The sequence below is a fragment of the Miniopterus schreibersii genome (assembly GCF_964146895.1).
Source record: "Miniopterus schreibersii genome assembly, chromosome: 16".
Taxonomy (NCBI): domain Eukaryota; kingdom Metazoa; phylum Chordata; class Mammalia; order Chiroptera; family Miniopteridae; genus Miniopterus; species Miniopterus schreibersii.
In genome coordinates, this window is record NC_138116.1 from 33,339,821 (window position 1) to 33,357,821 (window position 18,001).

Genomic DNA, 18,001 nt, shown 5'->3' on the forward strand with positions numbered 1-18,001 from the left:
AGCAGGGCCAGGTTCCACTGGCTGGTGTTCATTTCCCTGAACACTGTCATTTACTTTCACAAAGGATGAGCACTAACAACTGAGGAAACACTACCAGATCATGGGCAAGCTGCTGGATGAACTGAAGGGTCCTAAGGAGCAGTGTGGCCCCACAGACACTCTCCTCCACGTCCTTTCTGCAGCGAGCACAGATGATGCTCTGTTCTGCTTCTGCTCTCGCAGGCCGGAGGTACCCACTGATGCTCAAGCCTTGTACTCCCAAGCGCTCTGCCGACTCCTGGCGGGTGCAGAGGAACTTCACCATCAGGTACTAAAGAGAACGAGAGAGATTGAAGTTAAAGGACTCAGAAGCCCTGGATACTGATGAACAGGAGGTGATAGCCTTTCCTAGAAGGCTCCTCAGGACTTTAACAAGTATGCCTAGCACTGGGGACACATATAAGTCCAGTATCTATAACAAACAGAAAAAAGCACAAATGCTGAATGAAGTCTGGTTTTGGGAAAGATCACAAGAGAAACAACATTACTCTCTCTTCAAGGCAAAAATGGGATTAAGACAGGATGAATAAGGGAAGTCTTTTTGCTCTGTGGCACAGTCATTTTGAATAGAAATCAGATATATGGCAAAAATAGTCCATGAATGCCACGAGGAAGTATCTCAAAGCCCTCAGTTGACATATGCAACCCATGTGCTGGGAGCCTAGGACAGAGCCCTATCTGCTTAAAGCTAAAGCCATTTTCAAAACTCAATTTCCATGCAAACTCTCTGCTTCTTAACAGTGAAAGCTCCTTGGTCAAGGACCTTTCAGAATCCACTCCTCAACTGTATAAATATTTACTGAGCATCTACTATGTGTAAACCCCAAAAGTAGTTCTTATTTCTCTGTTGAAGCTTTTTACTAAGATTTATACTAGAGGTTAAAAAAACTAAATAGCCAGATAAGTTCACAGCTATGGAAACACATCTCCTGCATTTATGCCTGTGTACTTGCCGTTCTCTCAGCCTGAGAAGCCCTTCTCCGCACATCTTAGCCAGGCTAAAGATGATGGCTTAATCAACTTTCTACTTGGCATCACACCACCTTTCCTGGGAAGCCTTCCTTAGTGAACTCCAGGCTAGAGTAGGTACTTTTCTTCTGGGTTGCAATAGCCCCCTGTATATCCATTTATCACAGCCCACACCACAGTGCCATATACATCTGCGTCTCCCACTAGACTATAAACTCCTAGAGGGTCATGCTCATCTCTGATTCACCTCGAGGGTTCCAGTGTTGGCACAGGCTGGTACACAATAACCACTTGATAAATACTTACAGAATAAAAGGAGGGGGGGTCTGGCCAGTGTGGCTCAGTGGTTGAGCATCAACCCATGAACCTGGAGGTCATGGCTAGATTCCCGGTTGCGGGCTCGATCCCCAGGAGGGGGAGTGCAGGAGGCAGCCAATAGATGATTCCCTCTCATCACTGATGTTTCTATCTCTCTCCCTCTCCCCTTCCTCTCTCTGAAATCAAACAACACATATTAAAAAAAAATAAAAGGAGGGAGTGGGTCCACACATGAAGGCCACGCTCAATAATGCTCACTTTGGCAACTCTGCACTGCTGCAGCTTGACCTCTGCTTCATCCCACTCTTCTTCCAGCTCAAACCAGCCAATAGGATCATCCTCTCCAAGGTCATCAGACGAGCAACCGATCCTGAAAACACAGGGTAATCACAAGCATATTCCCATTCCTAAACCTCTCAAGGGCTCAATGAAGAAGGTACCATCTAAGTGGCATTTAATTTGTACATATGGCCTGTCAATTAACATATGAGGTAGTTTGTGGTAATTTCCTCCCATTTCTCAGCCTCCTCTCTTGTGAAATGGGATTAGTCCCAAATATAATCTGAGAACTAAAGAGAAAGTTTGCTTCTCTAGAAAAATGGTTTATCTGAAGAATGAGACACGAAGTCAAGGCATCTTAGATGAACTACTCAGGAGTAAGGTACAATGCACCAGCTGGCGTGTGTTTCTGTAAAGATCCAAAGGGGAGGCAGGTTCAGTTTTGTTTCCCTGGCTAATGTGTATGTGACCAGCCTGAGGTTTGGGCAATTTGCAACAACTGAAGGGTAAAAGCTGGGCACCTTTCAGATCCTGGAGCTTGAGAATCAGAAAACGTCAGCCTTCGGAAGCCTCAGCATTTTTTCCTATCCCTTAAAGTCCTTCCAGGAAAGCAGGTCAGCCTGGAGGCTGAAGAAGCACAACTGTGTGACACTTCTTTTTTAAAAGCAGACACTTGAATGATACTCCTTTTCAGGAATTAAATATCTAAGACAGAGGAAAGGCAGTCTTTTCAAGTTATAGTCCTAACTAGACGATTTAGTCTGTGATGTAGCTGATAAGCTAGCATCACATGAGTATTCCGTATGGATAAGAGAAGCAAATGCAGGGGTTTATAGTAAGAGGAAAAAGACAAAGGACCCAGAGTAGGTTCTGTAACAGAGAGAGAAAATGTTCTCTTCTTAACATAAGTCCTTTTTAACATAAACCTTTCACAATACAGTTAACTCTAAAACCAACGGGACAGGCTGGTACTCTGTCTTAGCTCAAAATCCTGTCAGTGAGCTTCATCAATATTATGTGTTTGAGGACTTTAAAATTTACTCTTTGGGAGACATCCAGGAAATCTTTGAGATACAGAGAGCTGGTAGGGTGTCAACGGGCAGAGAGAGGCAACCTTGTTCATGACGCCACACAGCAGGCAGGGTGCGGAAAAGCAAGCTGAGTATTAGCAGTTAATTGTGCACAGCAACCAAACAGCTAGTCCTGGAGCGTGCTGACTGACCATTAGTCTGGACAGAGGGACAGGAAAAAAAGGCAAAAAGATAGATGCATGTACATTAACGTTTTGACTTCCAAACTAGAAAGGCACTGATAATATGTAGGCCAACCAAATCAGGATTCTAGAGTAGTTCAGGTTGAAACCAGAAGTAAAATCAGCAAGGGAGTAGCCAATAGACCTACATTGAGGTTAAAAAAAAAAAAGTCATCCTGTGTAAGAAGTGAAAGCTCTCGTTTGAAAGCAGGGTAAAGGAAAAAGACCTATTTTAATACGTCCCAAGAGTGGAATATAGCTGCTTAAAAACAACTGTAATCTCTAATTACTATTTTAAAAGAAAGGCATCTTTTTAAGAAAGAGACATATAGGGATATTTTAGGAGTGAGGGAGATTTGGTCATTTTCATTAAGAGAACTGAATTAAGATCAGAGTTGAAATTACAAAAGTAGATTTCAACTGAACATATTCTAATTACTGTAGTAAATTCTCTATCATTAAGAGTATTCTAGAGACCATTTGTTAGGGATGCCACCAAACGAAATACCACACAGAGAGGGAGTTTTTCCAGATCCTTGCTACTCAAAGTGTGGTCTATGGATGGGGAGCATCAGAGTCACCTGGGAGCTTGTTAGAAATGAAAAGTCTCAGGCTCCACCAAGAACTGTGGAATCAGAGTCCACATTTTAACACAATCCTTGGTGACTCCTCTGTACATTAGAGCTTAGTGTACAGTACTGGGTGACAGTTAAAGCCTTCTGTTAACTCCAGCACCCCATTACCTGTGATATACAGTAGCAAAAACAGCAAGCCTAGGGTTCAGCTGCATGAATTTTAATGTGCTACTAGTAACAATGACCTCACTGCCCAATGACTTCAGCAGTTAAATCCAACAGGTCCACTCCTAGACTTTATCTTAGTGGTTCCTGGGTAACATTGCCCCCTCCCTACTTCTTTCAACTTGGCTTCATGATGATACATGTCTAACTTTCCTGCCGCTTTTCTGGATGTTTTTCTCAGTCTCCTTCTCTCTGTTGACCCTTAAATGCTGGTTCCTCTCAGCATGTTGACCTAAGGTGGCTTCTCTTCCCAGCCCACACACTCTTCCAGAATGATCTCTTTTAATTCATTTTAAATAATCATTTAAATGTCTCTCATATCTGTACTTTCAGCACAAATGTCTCTTTCAGGCTCCTAACCTATTTATCCAACTAGCTATATGAATTTCTCAAAGGCTTTCCAGAACCTCAAATTCCAAAGGACCAAAAGGAAGCCCACCATCTTCCCCACAAACCTATTTTCCCTAAGGTAGTTTCTATTTCATAGACATACACTTCCAATGTTCCCATCTTCCCAAGTCAAGACCCCAGGACTCATTGACACCTAAGCTTTCTTCCCCCTTCTGCTCTACATTTGGTAACTCAGCAGGTTGCTTCTACCTTCTAGTTGTTTCTTAAATCAGTCCACATCTCTCCCATCACTGCTCTTGCTTCTCTAGTTGAGATCGCCCACACCTCTTGGCCTTCTAGGTGACAGTGACAGCCTCCTCCGTTTCATCCTGCCTCCATGCTTGCTCTCCCCCAGTCCATGCTATACACAGCATGATCCAGAGAAGGGCTTCTAAAACACACACCTGATCTAGTTCTTCTTAGAATTCCTCAACAACACACTCCACCCACTCCTTGCCCCACCCCTCCCATTGCTTTAATAATAAAGTCCAAATCCTGAAAACAGAGACAAAAAGACTTTTAATGACCTGGCCTCTTCCTAGCTCTCCAGCTTCATCTCTCACCATTCTCCACCTCACAGTACACCTCAGCAATATGGGGCCTGTGAGTCCTTGAATATGCCATAGTTCACTTCTGAGTTCTCAAATCTACTCTTCTCTTTGCTCAGGACGTCCTCCTTCCACTTCTTCAAGTGGCTAATTAACTCTAACTCACCTTTTAGTTTTTACCATAAACAACACTTCCTCCAGGAAGCCTACCCTGACCAGGTACTCTACCATGTGCTCCCAGAACACCCTACGTAGTATTCATAACACTGTGATACTATCAGTTTTATCCTCAGGTTCCGAGCTAAAAAGGAAGCTCCTTAGAGCAGAGACTACCAATCTGCTCATTACGGTATCTTCAGTGCCTAGCACATAGTAGGTGCTTAATAAATATCTTCAATAAAAGCATGAGTGGAAGGAGGGAGGTTGGGGTATGAGTAAATTCCCCAGTGGCTAGGTAAGGCTGAAGACCTCAGGCTGCCCACGATTCAGGTGTGTATCATTACCCAGCCATCTTGAAAATGCGTGTGCTTGGTCACAGAAGGGACCGAGTAAGAGTCTATGAACAAATTAAAACACACATCTTCACGTATGCTGTTAGAAGCAATGAATGTTCATGGCAACTGAGGGTGGGTTAGTGGCACCTTTTCTATAAAGACACAAAAGTGTATTTCACCAATAAGAGAATGTGTACAATCTTATTAACTACAAAGATTTTTATTCTGTTCTTTACCTGCTTTTCACAAATTGCTTGAATTCCTTAAGCTTCCACTTATCATATTTTTCAAACCTCTTGAAGTGTTCTTCTGCATGAAATCTCTCAGAAGATGAGTTGTAGGCAAACACCAACCCACACTGGGCACCAATGCCGCCACGTCGAACCTGGAAACAGAGATCTAGATAAATACAGCAGGGGGCAAAGTTCTGTGGCTGTTTTGTTTCCAAGTAATATGGTTAAATGCAAATAGCTTAAAGCTAATCAAACCAACGAAATGATCTTTCAAATACATTCAGTCCTGGGAGACCCAAGATGGTGGCAAAGTAGGTAAAAGTTATCTCCTCCCAGAAACAAATTGGAATCGCAACTAAACTTATAGAACAGTGGACCTGAGTAACCAACTAAAGACTAACTGCACAGAACCTTTATAACTAAGGACATACAGAAGAAGCTACATTGTGACTGGTAGGAAGGGCAGAGACTCAAAAAGGAACGTCCTGGACACACACGTGGCGACTGAGAATCCAGAGGGATATCTCAGCTGCAAAGATCTCCCCTGAGAAGGGGTCTCCACCCCATACTGGGGTCCCCAGCCCAGAGCACCAGAGCCAAGAAGAGGAGCTCCATAACATCTAGCTATGAAAATTAGCAGGAATTTCATCCATCAGGGAGAGACAGGAGTCTGCTAGAAACCCAGGAGCCCTCTTAAGGGCCAACACACAAAATCTCGGCCACTCACCCTGGGCTCCAGTGAAGGGACAACAGCTCAGAGCAAATTGGAGTCATTCAGGGAGAGATTGGGTTGCGTAGCCCTTGGGGAGAGGGCCAGAGGGAGAGCCGCCACTGTGCCCGTGCTTAGTCCTTCCACACCACCCACAGATGCCATCTTTCCTGGCCCACTCACAGATGCCATCTTTCCTGGTCGAGCTCTCCCCTCCATAGGGTGTTGGTCTGGGGAGATCCACTGGCCCCACCCTCCCAATTCCCTGTGGTCCTGCCCTGACCAGCTCACACCCTGCCAAGGAATCAGCCAGCTGTGGGCAGCCTGGGCCCACTGAACTCTTGCTTGGAAGGCTATCAAGGAGGTCCGGGAAGACTCAGGATGTCGGAGATGCACAGGGAGAGACTGAATCATGTGGCCCTGGGGCAAAAGCCATTCCTCCCCTCCCCCCAGCATGAACACTGCGCCACCCCCCCCCCGTGGGAGATCCACTAGCCCCAACCTCCTAACTCCCTATGGCCCCCACCCTGCCAAGATCTTGCCCTGCTGAGGAATTAGCTAGCTGCAGGCAGCCTGGGCCTGCCACAGTCTTTCAGGGGGTTCTAGGGTGAAGGCCATTTTCCCCCACAACCCTAACCCAGCACCACACTGTTCCTATGAAGAGCCCTCCCTCCACATGGCCAAATCTTAATCTCTTTTAGCTTGATGAACTCTACTGGCCCCACCCTGATGCCTCCCAGAGACCCTGCCTCACTGCAAAGGTCCATAGCTCCCAGCAGATAGTGGTTGCCTTGGGGGTACTCTGAGACTTTTGCTGAATGGCCCCATACACAGTGCTGGTGCCAAGTTTGAATCTGTATCAACCCAGTCAACACTTGCCTCTACCTGGGGACTTGAACCTGCCTCACAGAACTTGCATACCACCAGAGGTTCTTCCAGTGGCTGAGCCTAGACAGGCAGCTGGCAGGTGGAAACCAGATCTCAGGGTGCTTTGGGCTTTGCTGACCTGCCCCAGGCTCAGGACTGGTGGAAGCTGGCCTCAGTATGTAGCTAGTAGCTAGGCCCCCCTCCCCAGGCCCAGTAGAGGCAGCCACCAACCATAGATCCTTTAGTAGCTCCTAATCAGTAGCTCAGGGTCGGTCATAGATAGTACCTGACATTGACCTGTATAGGAGTCCCTCCCAAGAGGCCCCAGAACCAATAAACCCAGTGGGAGGCTTCAGACCACATCAGAGCATGACTTGATTAGTTCCACAAGTGGCACACCCAAAAGGAGATCTCAGCAGACACCAGACCTTGCTGGGACAAATTCCACTTCATCGTGTCAGCCCCCACACAGCAGTTCATACACTGTGGTTGGGGTCAATCCGCATAGTCAACCAGCCTGAGGGTCAACCCCACCCACAGATGGACCAACAGCAATCAAGACTCAACTACAACAGGAGGGCTCACAAAATCCACACAAGGGACATTCCTAGAGCACCTAGCTCAGGTGATCAAGGAGACTGCACCACTGAGCCTCACAGGACACCTACTACATAAGGCCACCCTACTAAGACTGGGAGATATAACAGATCTACCTAGTACACAGAAACAAATATAGAGAGGCAGCCAAAATGGGGAGACAAAGAAATATGCTCCAAATGAAAGAACAAGAGAAATCAAATACATTAAGTCCTGGAAAAGTTAGAAAGCTGCATCCTAAGAAATGACTCCTTACCTTTCTCGATCCTTATATTCATATCATTCACAGACTTAACAATCTATTCACCTCTATGTCCCTGCTCTCTGCTACAGATCTGACTCACAAAAGTCATTAAATGTTCAATGAAAAACCAGTGACATGGCCTGGCCAGGTGTGGCTCAGCAGTTGAGCACTGATCTGGGATCCAGGAGATCATGGTTCGATTCCTGGTCACGGAACATGTCCAGGTTGCAGGCTTGATCCCCTATTGGGGGCATGCAGGAGGCAGCAGATCAATGACTCTCTCATCATTGATGTTTCTATTTCTCTCACTCCTTCTCCCTTCCTCTCTCTGAAATCAATAAAGACATATTTAAAGAAAAAAAAAAAAAAAGCCAGTGACACAGACCTCTGAACTGTAATCCTATTTTTAAAAACAGTAGTAACATTGCTTAAAGAAAGTAGCATGAGAGTTACCATAATTCTGATCTGTGTAACTTGGAAGGCAGATTCAGTTGCTGTAGAAAAAATAGTACTTGCTCTGGTTTTTCCAGTCTCTGTGAGAAAACCTGCAAAAACAAAAAACTAAAGTTAGGATAGCTGACTCATTTGTCATAACTCTAACTAAGATAAAAAACAACAACAACAAAAACTATATCCTTTGATGCAGGGAGTAAGTAGTTCATCTTGGAATTTCATGGAAACTAGGAAAAGATTTCCCTCAGGATAGATTCAACCCCACTGAGAAACTCCTAGTTATCAGACCACTGGCCAGGCACAACTTCTTCAGGGTACAATTGGTTCAACCGTATCAGCAGCCCTCCCCTGAGTTTGTACAGAAATAAAAAAGTTTATAAAAATTGTGACTTCAATTCAAAGAGATGAAAGACTGGATAATCAATCATCTCTCTGAGCCATTCTTAAAACCATGACTGATGTTTGACTGGGGAGACAAAGGCAAACAGGCTCAGAGGCTGAAGAGGGATTAGAGAGCTTCTAGAATACTCTGTTAGGAAAGGTTGTAAAAGACTTTAAAATGGAAAAAAAAGATTTCTAGGTGTTCTGTGTAGCATTTGTGCTATCTCCATCTTTCACTGTCTCCAGGCTATTTTACAACTCTAAATTGTAGACTAATGACAGCAACACAAATGATTCCTGTCCCCAAAAATAAAACTTGTGTTCTATGGAAATGCAGCTGATTCTTCCTTTAGCATACTGGCCAATTTTGTATGTATTGGTAGATTCCTGTCAGCATTCCTATTGGTCTACTATGAATTCTCCTTTGAACTGTTTTAACATCTTACTGGATAGCTCACTAATTAATGACACAAATGAAATGTTTGATGTGTTCATTTTATATTTGTATGAGATCACAGTTTACTTTTTGTTGTTAATTACCCTTTAATAATTCACAAAATTGTCTGCTGCTAGACCCAAGGCTGCCTTTCTCTTTCAAACCTCTGTAAACATATCTGCTTAAGTCAGCACTATCCAACCATTCTTCCTGGGACCATGAATTGCTCTCAACCATTCTGCCTTGCCAAGATGAAAAGAATAAAACCTGTTTCATGCTTCTTATTTCATTACATTGAGTTTAATAAAACAAAAATTTGTGAAGTTGAATCTCCATAAGACAGTATGCAAAATCGGTCACCAACACCAAGAAAATTAAATCCAAAGGAACCTTTACTAATTCACAGGGAAGCTATTATATGATCTAGTTGTATCAAATAGTAATTCTACAGCCAATTTTAAGAAACCATATAGCCAGAAAATCACACAAATGCCATTAAACAATAATACTAAAAACGACATCAATTATTGAACTATCACTTTCCCAGGGGTCTGGATGCCTCTATCTTATGAAATCTATTGTGAAGGCTGAAATACTGCCTAGAAATTAACTGATTAGTCAGCACTTTTAATTAGTCTCAAGGTAGCCGAAGCAATTCTTTAAGTCAAAAGAATCAGACTCTTTTTAAATAATATTGCCACCAAATACATATTTAAGCACTTTTAAGGCCAAAATAAATAAATACATACATAAATATATAAATAAATAAAGCTTAAAAAGTAAATAAGTAAAACCTTTGTGCCTCCCTTTCTTGGTAAAAAAACAGCTCACTTGTCTAATTGTGATATATATTTTAAAATATATTTTTATTGACTTCAGAGAGAGGAAAGGAGAGGGAGAGAGAGATAGAAACATCAATGATGAGAGAGTCATTGATCAGCTAGCTGCCTTCTGCACACCCCCGACTGGGATCAAGCTGGGCATGTGTCCTGACCGGGAATCGAACAATGATCTCCTGGATCACAGATTGATGCTCAACAGCTGAGCAATGCCAGCGGGGCCAATTGTGATACTTTAAAGCTACATTTGTTTTGACACCATGCGCCCGTGCCCAATTTATTCTCTTAAAATGCCGGGGGGGGGGGGGGAATAACCAATCACAGATTTAGAATGTAATCAATTTACCCCTTCAGCTATATTGGTAGCACCCTGCACTCCTTTAGAATACCAGACCAGTGGCCCTGGCTCACAAGAAAGTCAGCCCTCCGAGTATCAACGTTCGGGTTCCCTGGCACTCTGTGCAGCAAGTGACACTTGCCTAGACCTGTTACTTCCTGCAGTTGGGGAACTGCAGTGTACCAGTGAAAAGAGCTTTTCCCCCTCTAAGGGGAAGGAAAAAATCACTCCTCAAAACCCAACGGTTCTGGTTGTGAGAACTTTATTCTGTCCCACCTATGACCTCAGGCTCAGTTTTTATAGCGAAGCAAGAGAGACCAAAACCTACCCTGAATTACAAGACACAGACAGTGATGGCTGTGGAGAGAGTGGCCAGGAGAAACTGAATCTCCTCCCAATATCCATTCACATCCCATACATACAACAAAAATAACAAATCCACAAACTACTACTAGTTCACAAAATCCATCCATCTCAAGGAGGAGAGGTAGGAGGGTAAGACACAGGGAGAATAACAAAGTATTCAAATCAGGCCAGGCACAGAGCTGTCAAATGGTTCTAATAGCTACAGAAAAACTGTGATCCTTTCAGACTTAGAATAGTGTTAAAAATACACTGATTTTTAAGACAATGAGAACACTTTGTATGATATTATAATGATGGATATATGTTATTATAGATTTGTTCAAACCCACAGAATGTACATCTGGAGTGAACCCCATGGACTTTGGGTCATTATGATGTGTCAATAGATGGTCATCCTTGGTTTTAAAAAAAAGTACCATTCTGGTGAGTGATGTGGGTAACTGGGGAGACGATGCATGTGTGGGGGCAGATGGCATATGGGAAATCTTTATACCTTCCTCCAATTTTGTTGTAAACCTAAAACTGCTCTAATAAAATTCTTAAAAAAAAGAACAGATGGAGACGTGATTTGAAATGGTTATAAAAGTAAAAAAAGATAAAAGAAGAGGATTTTTAGTGGATGATGATGACAGTATAAAAAAATCCATATTGCCCTGGCTGGTGTGGCTCAGTTGATTGGAGCATCATCCCGTACAACAGGAGGTGGCGGGTTCGATTCTCACTCAGGGCACATACCCAAGTTTAGGCTGTGTGCAGGAGGCAACCGATCAGTTTCTCTCTCATATCAATGTTTCTCTCTCTCTCTCTCCCTTCCTCTCTCTGAGATTAAAAAAAATCCATATACTGGTTTCATGTTCAAGAGACAAAATATACAGAAAGTCTCTGGCAGAGTGGTCTTGCCTTTACCGGATGGGGGAGGAGGAAAGAGAAAAGAGCTGCCCCGGCCTCCTCCCAACCCTACTCTGGATGCAGGTGACTCAGCAGCCTGCCTTCAGTATGGCAGGAAATGTACGCAGTGAAGAAAATGTCTTTGCAGAAGCTGAGCTGCTCAGGAAGGACTTCAGGAAGACTGTCTACTGCAAGAGTCTGTTGCTTAAGAAGACTACCAAGTAGAGGAGGTGCAACGGGGAAAAGCACGTTTTCCCAGAGGTCTCTGCCTCACTGGTACTAAGAATGAATACAGGAAACAGGACAGAGAAGAGGGAACCACTGAGAATGCAGGAGGTCTGTGTTGCTGTAAGGAAAGACAAGGGAAAACCAAATTCAAAGCAGTGAGGCCAGTTCCTTTCAATGTTTGATAATTGCTGGAACATTCCACTTTCTTTACTGAATTGGCAATAGTCAAAACAGAAAAGTGAATATAAAGGGGACATATGCAGGAGACTAACCGGCTGGCCAACAAGATGGATGAGGCAGAGACTCAGAAACACTCTGGATGGGGAAAAGAGCCTAGTGCAACGTTGAAGAGTGCATCAGTGGTTACCATGCTGACACCAGGGAAGGAGTGGGGCTTGCTTCCACACATATCAAATGCCAGATTGGCCATATTGAAAAATACCCTTCTTCTTAAATTATGTTTTCAGCTCTATAGTGCTACTGATCCAATGAGTTTCTTAAACTTTCAGATAACATAATAGAAAGACAATCTGAACTTTAAAAAGGTAACTTTGTATATTCCAAGAGGAAGAGTCCTTGCTTTTCAAAACCGAAGGCTCTCAGTACTTTGGTTACAGATGATTGACACCTAGCAGATTACAACACTGTAAGAAAGAAGCCACACAAATGGTTTAGGGACCACTGCCAACTAAAGGATAACCTGAAGTGATGGCTGCATATCCTAAAATTTCAGACCAGCATGTGATTTCACACAGCTGTCTAGGGAGCACACTGTGGCCCTTTTCATTCACTAGAAACAGACAGATCCACCACTCACCATCCCTCGTCCAAGGTTCAACAAGGAGGTTCTCGGGTCCCGACTTCTCTTCTTTTCCTTTGACATCACAGGCCTGCAGAGTCAACTGGAGAGGCTTACCTGATCAAAGAAAAGAGAGCGCATTAAGCTAGCACTATGAAGAAAATGAAAGCTAGTGTGCACTCAGGGGAAATGGAGTTCCAGATTGCTGACTAAAAATTTACCCACTTAAAAGCTAAAACAGAGAAGTAATATTAGACAAAAGTTGACACCATCTTTTGTGTTTTCCTGGAACACAAAGTACAGTTTATCTCCTTAAGAGATTTTAAAAAGAGCTCTCCAGAATAACCACTAATCAGAAACAAAGTACATTGTAAGATAAATACCATAGAGTCAACATATTTGGCGGTGGAAACATTCCCAAGATACTGTTTTGGAGCCAATAATCAATTTTTACTGTAGTTGCATTTAAATATATAAATAACGTCTTAGGGGTTTGGGTCTTGTTTCTTTAAAATACCTCTACCCAAGTTTTCGAAAATTTTAAGAATTACAAAAATCAACATTTGCTATAATGATCTGAAAACTTTTCTTTTTCCTTTGTTTTAATAATATAATGAGTACCCATGAACCTCTAACCCAACCCAGAACTAGAACATTACCAATAAGGAACATTGCCCCCTGAGCAATCCTCCCTATCCAGTGCTTCCTGCCCAAATGACTGCTTATCTGAATCAGAAACTTTTCTGGAGTATTTTCCAGACACTATGCAGCCCTCCCATCCAGCCATACTGCTATGGGCCCCCTACCCCTCCAAAAAATGACCTTTCCAAATTTAAGAGGAAAACTGAATTTATATAAGACATCAATTGTCTGACTTTAAAAACTGAACAAAAAGTAAATTAACTGATATTAAGGCAAAGGTACAAATATCATGGCAGATATATCATAGAAATGCCTCTATTACTGAAGAGGATGGGATCCAATACTAAACGTCACGGACAGAAACTTTAGCACTAGAGGATGAATGGCAAGTAAGTTGTTTCTCACATGCCAACTACAGTCACTTGGGAGGAGCTGTATGGGCTCCCGTGTCGAGAAGGATTAGGAAGCCCCATCCTGGGCAAAGAGAAAAGTGCTAAGATAGATGGCCCAGGAGGGGAAAGTGGTGGCAGGCATATACGTATGTCCATGTACGTTCTTCAACCAGCTATCATAGGGATGCATTCTAAGACAAGGATCGTTTGCACTGTGTCAGGGCTAGTTCCCTCCCCCACCAGATGAGAGGTACTCCAACTTCCCAATCCTCTTGGCCTATACAATGAGATACTCTTGTATTTCACCAAAGACGGCTGTGACCAAATGGCCACCAAGCCTAAATGATTAGGCCAGTAAATCCTGGAAGTATGGCCTAGTGGACACTCAGGTCCTCTTCTGCTGATGCTGCCATAAATAAACCAACATCCTCCTTTTCCCTCCCAACCCCAGTGAGAGAGGGCATGTTCATCCAGGAATTATGGGATAACTACAACAACCCAGTCTACAAACTACCCAAAAAGATAAGAAGATGCCAGAAAGTCCCACATGGACAATGCTGTTTTATGACTCGTCCATCATGGCTAGGTCACTTACCATATTTAAGGAGTAGGTTCTGCCTGACCGATGCCATGGATGAGATGAGGGATGAAGCATCATAGTGTGTGTCCAGGTGGTCTGTGACAGTACACAGAGAGCTTAGCACTTTAGCAACACTTCCTCTTGCTAGTGCAAAAGCCAGAAGAGTCAGCTCCACCTCTGGGGTAGAACAGCAGCTATAAACAAAGAGCAAAACACTTCACTTCTTAACAACATGAGAAAATTCAGGTAGTTCAAACCCCATGAAATTGATCACCCCAAGTAAAATAAACCTGCCATGTGCTTTCAATATGTTTACCAGAAATACTTTTTCTTTTCTTTTCTTTTTTTAAATATGTCTTTATTGATTTCAGAGAGAGGAAGGGAGAGGGAGAGAGAGAGATAGAAACATCAATGATGAGAGTCACTGATCGGCTGCCTCCTACACGCCCCATACTGGGGGTTGAGACCAAAACCCAGGCATGTGCCCTGACCAGGAATTGAATCACGATCTCCTGGATCCTAGGACTATGCTCAACCACTGAGCCATGCCAGCAGGGCCAGAAATACTTTTTCAAAATCCTTAAGATAAATTAAAGAAAAACTAAATCAACTCAGAGAATCAGATAATTAAATCCTCACTTCTGTAATCTTAATCTATAAGTATTAAATAATACTATCAATTTTAACAAGTCAAACTTTACAAACCAAAAATAAATAAACCAAAAATAAATAAGCAGTAGTCCTGGCTGGTGTGGCGCAGTTGATTGAGCATCGTCCCATGCACCAAAAGCCAAAAACCAAAAGGTTGCCAGTTTGATTCCTGGTCAGGGCACATGCCCAGGTTGCAGGTTCAGTCCCAGTTGGGGTGCACACAGGCCGATCAATGCCCGTCTCTCATATCTCCCTCCCTTTCTTTCTAAAATCAATCAATCAGAAATAAGCAGCTTCAAAAGCCTCTGCTATTAAGAAGGCTTGGGTAATGATTTGGCGTGGTCAGAGAGTTAAGGGTTTATTCCTTTCAAGCACTAAAAACATATTTAGATCTACTCCACATCACACTTCTCTGCCTTTTCAAAACACATTACAATGAAACTTAAAACTATATAGTTGGCCCAGGGTCTGTTTTTTACTGTAATATAGTAACATCCTCAGGGGTCACTGAGGCAGAGCTAATTGTCCCTACACTAAGAGACCCCCCCCACTATCAAGGTCCCCTTTCCCAGTTTTATAGATAATCAGGCTTGTCAGATCTCTGTGTAGAGTAAGCAGGTTCTGAGTAGGGCCATGGGCTGGGGATATACGTGAACTGAGAAGTTTTATACTTTGGACTTTGGGACACCTGTTCTAGCTGAATCAGAGGACTACTTCCTCCTTACCCCTAATTCCTAAGATCAGGTTATACTGCTAGATAATGGAGTTTATATGGGTGAACTATTATTTCACTTTCTCCTCAGTAACCAAACATGAAACATTTTTAGTGCTGATCTTAAACATTTTAAAAAAGACTTAACAAGCATATATACCCTCCACCCCCCACAAACCCCACCTCATCAACCTTGACTTACCTAGTTATCCTTACGAGGAAGCTGTCCACTTCTTCCAGAACGTTGGGAGACAGGAAAGTTGAGCCATCTGTGGAGCCCGGTGAAAGGGACAGTGGAGGCATGTGCTGCAGCGCCTTCCTGGAAGGGTCAAATGTAAAATCAGGGCAGACCCAGGCAAAAATAACATATGAGATATGTTATCTAATAACATAATTAATAACATATTAATAACATATTAGACAAAAAATAAATCATTAGAAGCTTGCCTCGATTAGTCCCTTATAAACAAACAGAACATGGTACACAACATAAACCACCCCTTTTCCTCCAGCAGCTATGGTGCTGAGTTGTTTAATAATGTTTCTTTCTATACATATAATATCAATACTTCATTGCTACTGAAGCTGGTTGTTTTGTCTTGTATGTTACTACTGGGGTCTTTTTGCCCTAATAGTTTCTTAAAAGAAAATTTTCAAAAGTGCTCTACATTTAAAAATAAATTAGTTTAGTAGCCTTGAAAAGATTTCACTCTTGAAAAGAGCCCTCTTTAAACCCTGGAGTCCAAAGACCTAGATTCAAACTGATCAATCACTGCCCGGTCATGTATTCAGGGAAGGTCACAATATCCTTATGTGTAAAATGGGGATAATTTTTACAAGTACATTTCACAATATAAGTCAGTAAGTAATATCCAGCATCAGAAAGTGCTTTATGCAACATAAAGTGCTATATAAATGTGAGCAACTGTTCCCCAATGGATAAGTAACAGGAACAGCATGTGTGACTGCCTCACAAGACTGGAGCTGAAGATAAAAAACAGGAAACAACACGGCATCTGAGGCTGAGCTGCTGACTAAGTCTCCATGATCAGTAATCAAAGGTTGCTCAGTGACAGCCCCTAAAGGGTTAGAAAAGAATGAATACACCTTGACGTAATTGGAAAGCAGAGAGAGTAACTTACTGAGTATTGCGCAGCACCGTCTGGACAAAGGCGGGATTTGTCTCCATGGAAGCAGTCACCAGAGATGTCAGCAAAGACCAATACCATATTGCAGAAGCATCTGAGACTGAGACCCCAGACTTCTTAACTCTCTGAAAGCCAACAGCCCGCAGACCATGAATTCTAGTGTCACATCCATCGCTGAGACAACGCTTTATGTTAATCTGGACATCTGTCAAGCACAAACAACAAATTCAGTATTGGATTAACTTCTTCAGTTCTGCAAAGCTAGGCTCCCAACCAAAAACACATCAAAATAGTAATTCATATCTTAATAAGAAAATTCTGAAGATATAGCTTGGTGCCAGAAATAAATAAGGTGTGCAATGGAGCTCGTATATAATAAACTTGTCAAAAAAGAATTGATCAATCTAAGAAATCATAATAATAACATATAAAATTAAGGGTGGCCTTCCCTGGCTGGGTGCCTCAGTTGGTTGGAGCATCATCCCATACACCAAAAAGGTTGCAGGTTCAATTCCCAGTCAGGGAACATACCTAGGTTCAATCCCAGTTGGGTGCATATGGGAGGCAACCGATACATATTTCTCTTTCACATCGATGTTTCTCCCTCTTTCTCTCTCCCTTCCTCTCTCTCTAAAAATCAATAAAAACATATCCTCAGGTTAGGATTCAAAAAAAAATTAAGGGTGGCTTAAATCTTTACATCACAAAGCTTCATAGGAATTTATGAGTCTTAAAAATCAACACAAAGAGCATTTTTTAAATCCTAATTAAATACACGGTAAGAAAATTTATAGAACTTTCCTAGCATTCTGAAATTTGGATTTAGTTATAAAACAGTAGCTAGGTCATAGCAGTTGCAAGAATTTCTTTTTAATAATCAAGTCCAAATAGATGACATAGGCATGACCCACTTTTAAGAGCTGTCATAATTTCTTATTTGGGTTGGAGAGCAGAAGGTGAGAGTTAAAAAGGACACAACTTAGAGGAAAGACTACCACAGTATAAGACAAGAAGCTTCTACTCCACAAGCTTAACTACTTCTTTGCCTAGGGGGGAGACACAAAGACGCTACCTCCCTAGGCCTCAGTTCCTTTGGGCAAAGCAAGGGCACTTCTTTTGGCCCAGGAAAGCTTTAGAAGAAATGAGACAAAACATGAAGCATTCTGGTTCCCTGAAAGAAATAAGCCTGGAAAGAAATCACAGAATTGTGATTATTTCCAAAATGCTATGTGTGAAGCAAGGTTATGAGAGTACAAAAATGGAAACAAACTAAATGTCCAAGAATAAAAGTGATGATTAAAATTAAGGCATATTTTTACAATGCTAAATAAAGGCGCGCATGAATATATATGACAACATGTTAAAAATTACAAAAGAGCATGTACAGAATGCAACTATTTTTGTTAAAAG

General features: G+C 42.4%; 1 protein-coding gene across 4 annotated transcripts in view; it reads right to left on the bottom strand.

Annotated features, from left to right (window-relative positions):
- The window catches only part of ZZEF1 (zinc finger ZZ-type and EF-hand domain containing 1), a 100,167-nt gene that overhangs the window by 59,962 nt on the left and 22,204 nt on the right, over window positions 1–18,001 (bottom strand). For all 4 annotated transcript variants that reach the window (XM_081161125.1, XM_081161124.1, XM_081161122.1 and 1 more), the window contains exons 6-13: window positions 16,586–16,796; window positions 15,646–15,762; window positions 14,096–14,274; window positions 12,485–12,583; window positions 8,193–8,284; window positions 5,326–5,474; window positions 1,585–1,696; window positions 95–310 (exon numbers count right to left, since the gene is read on the bottom strand). In XM_081161125.1, coding sequence (XP_081017251.1) covers window positions 95–310; window positions 1,585–1,696; window positions 5,326–5,474; window positions 8,193–8,284; window positions 12,485–12,583; window positions 14,096–14,274; window positions 15,646–15,762; window positions 16,586–16,796 — 1,175 coding nt within the window. The remainder of the gene's footprint in view (window positions 1–94; window positions 311–1,584; window positions 1,697–5,325; window positions 5,475–8,192; window positions 8,285–12,484; window positions 12,584–14,095; window positions 14,275–15,645; window positions 15,763–16,585; window positions 16,797–18,001) is intronic.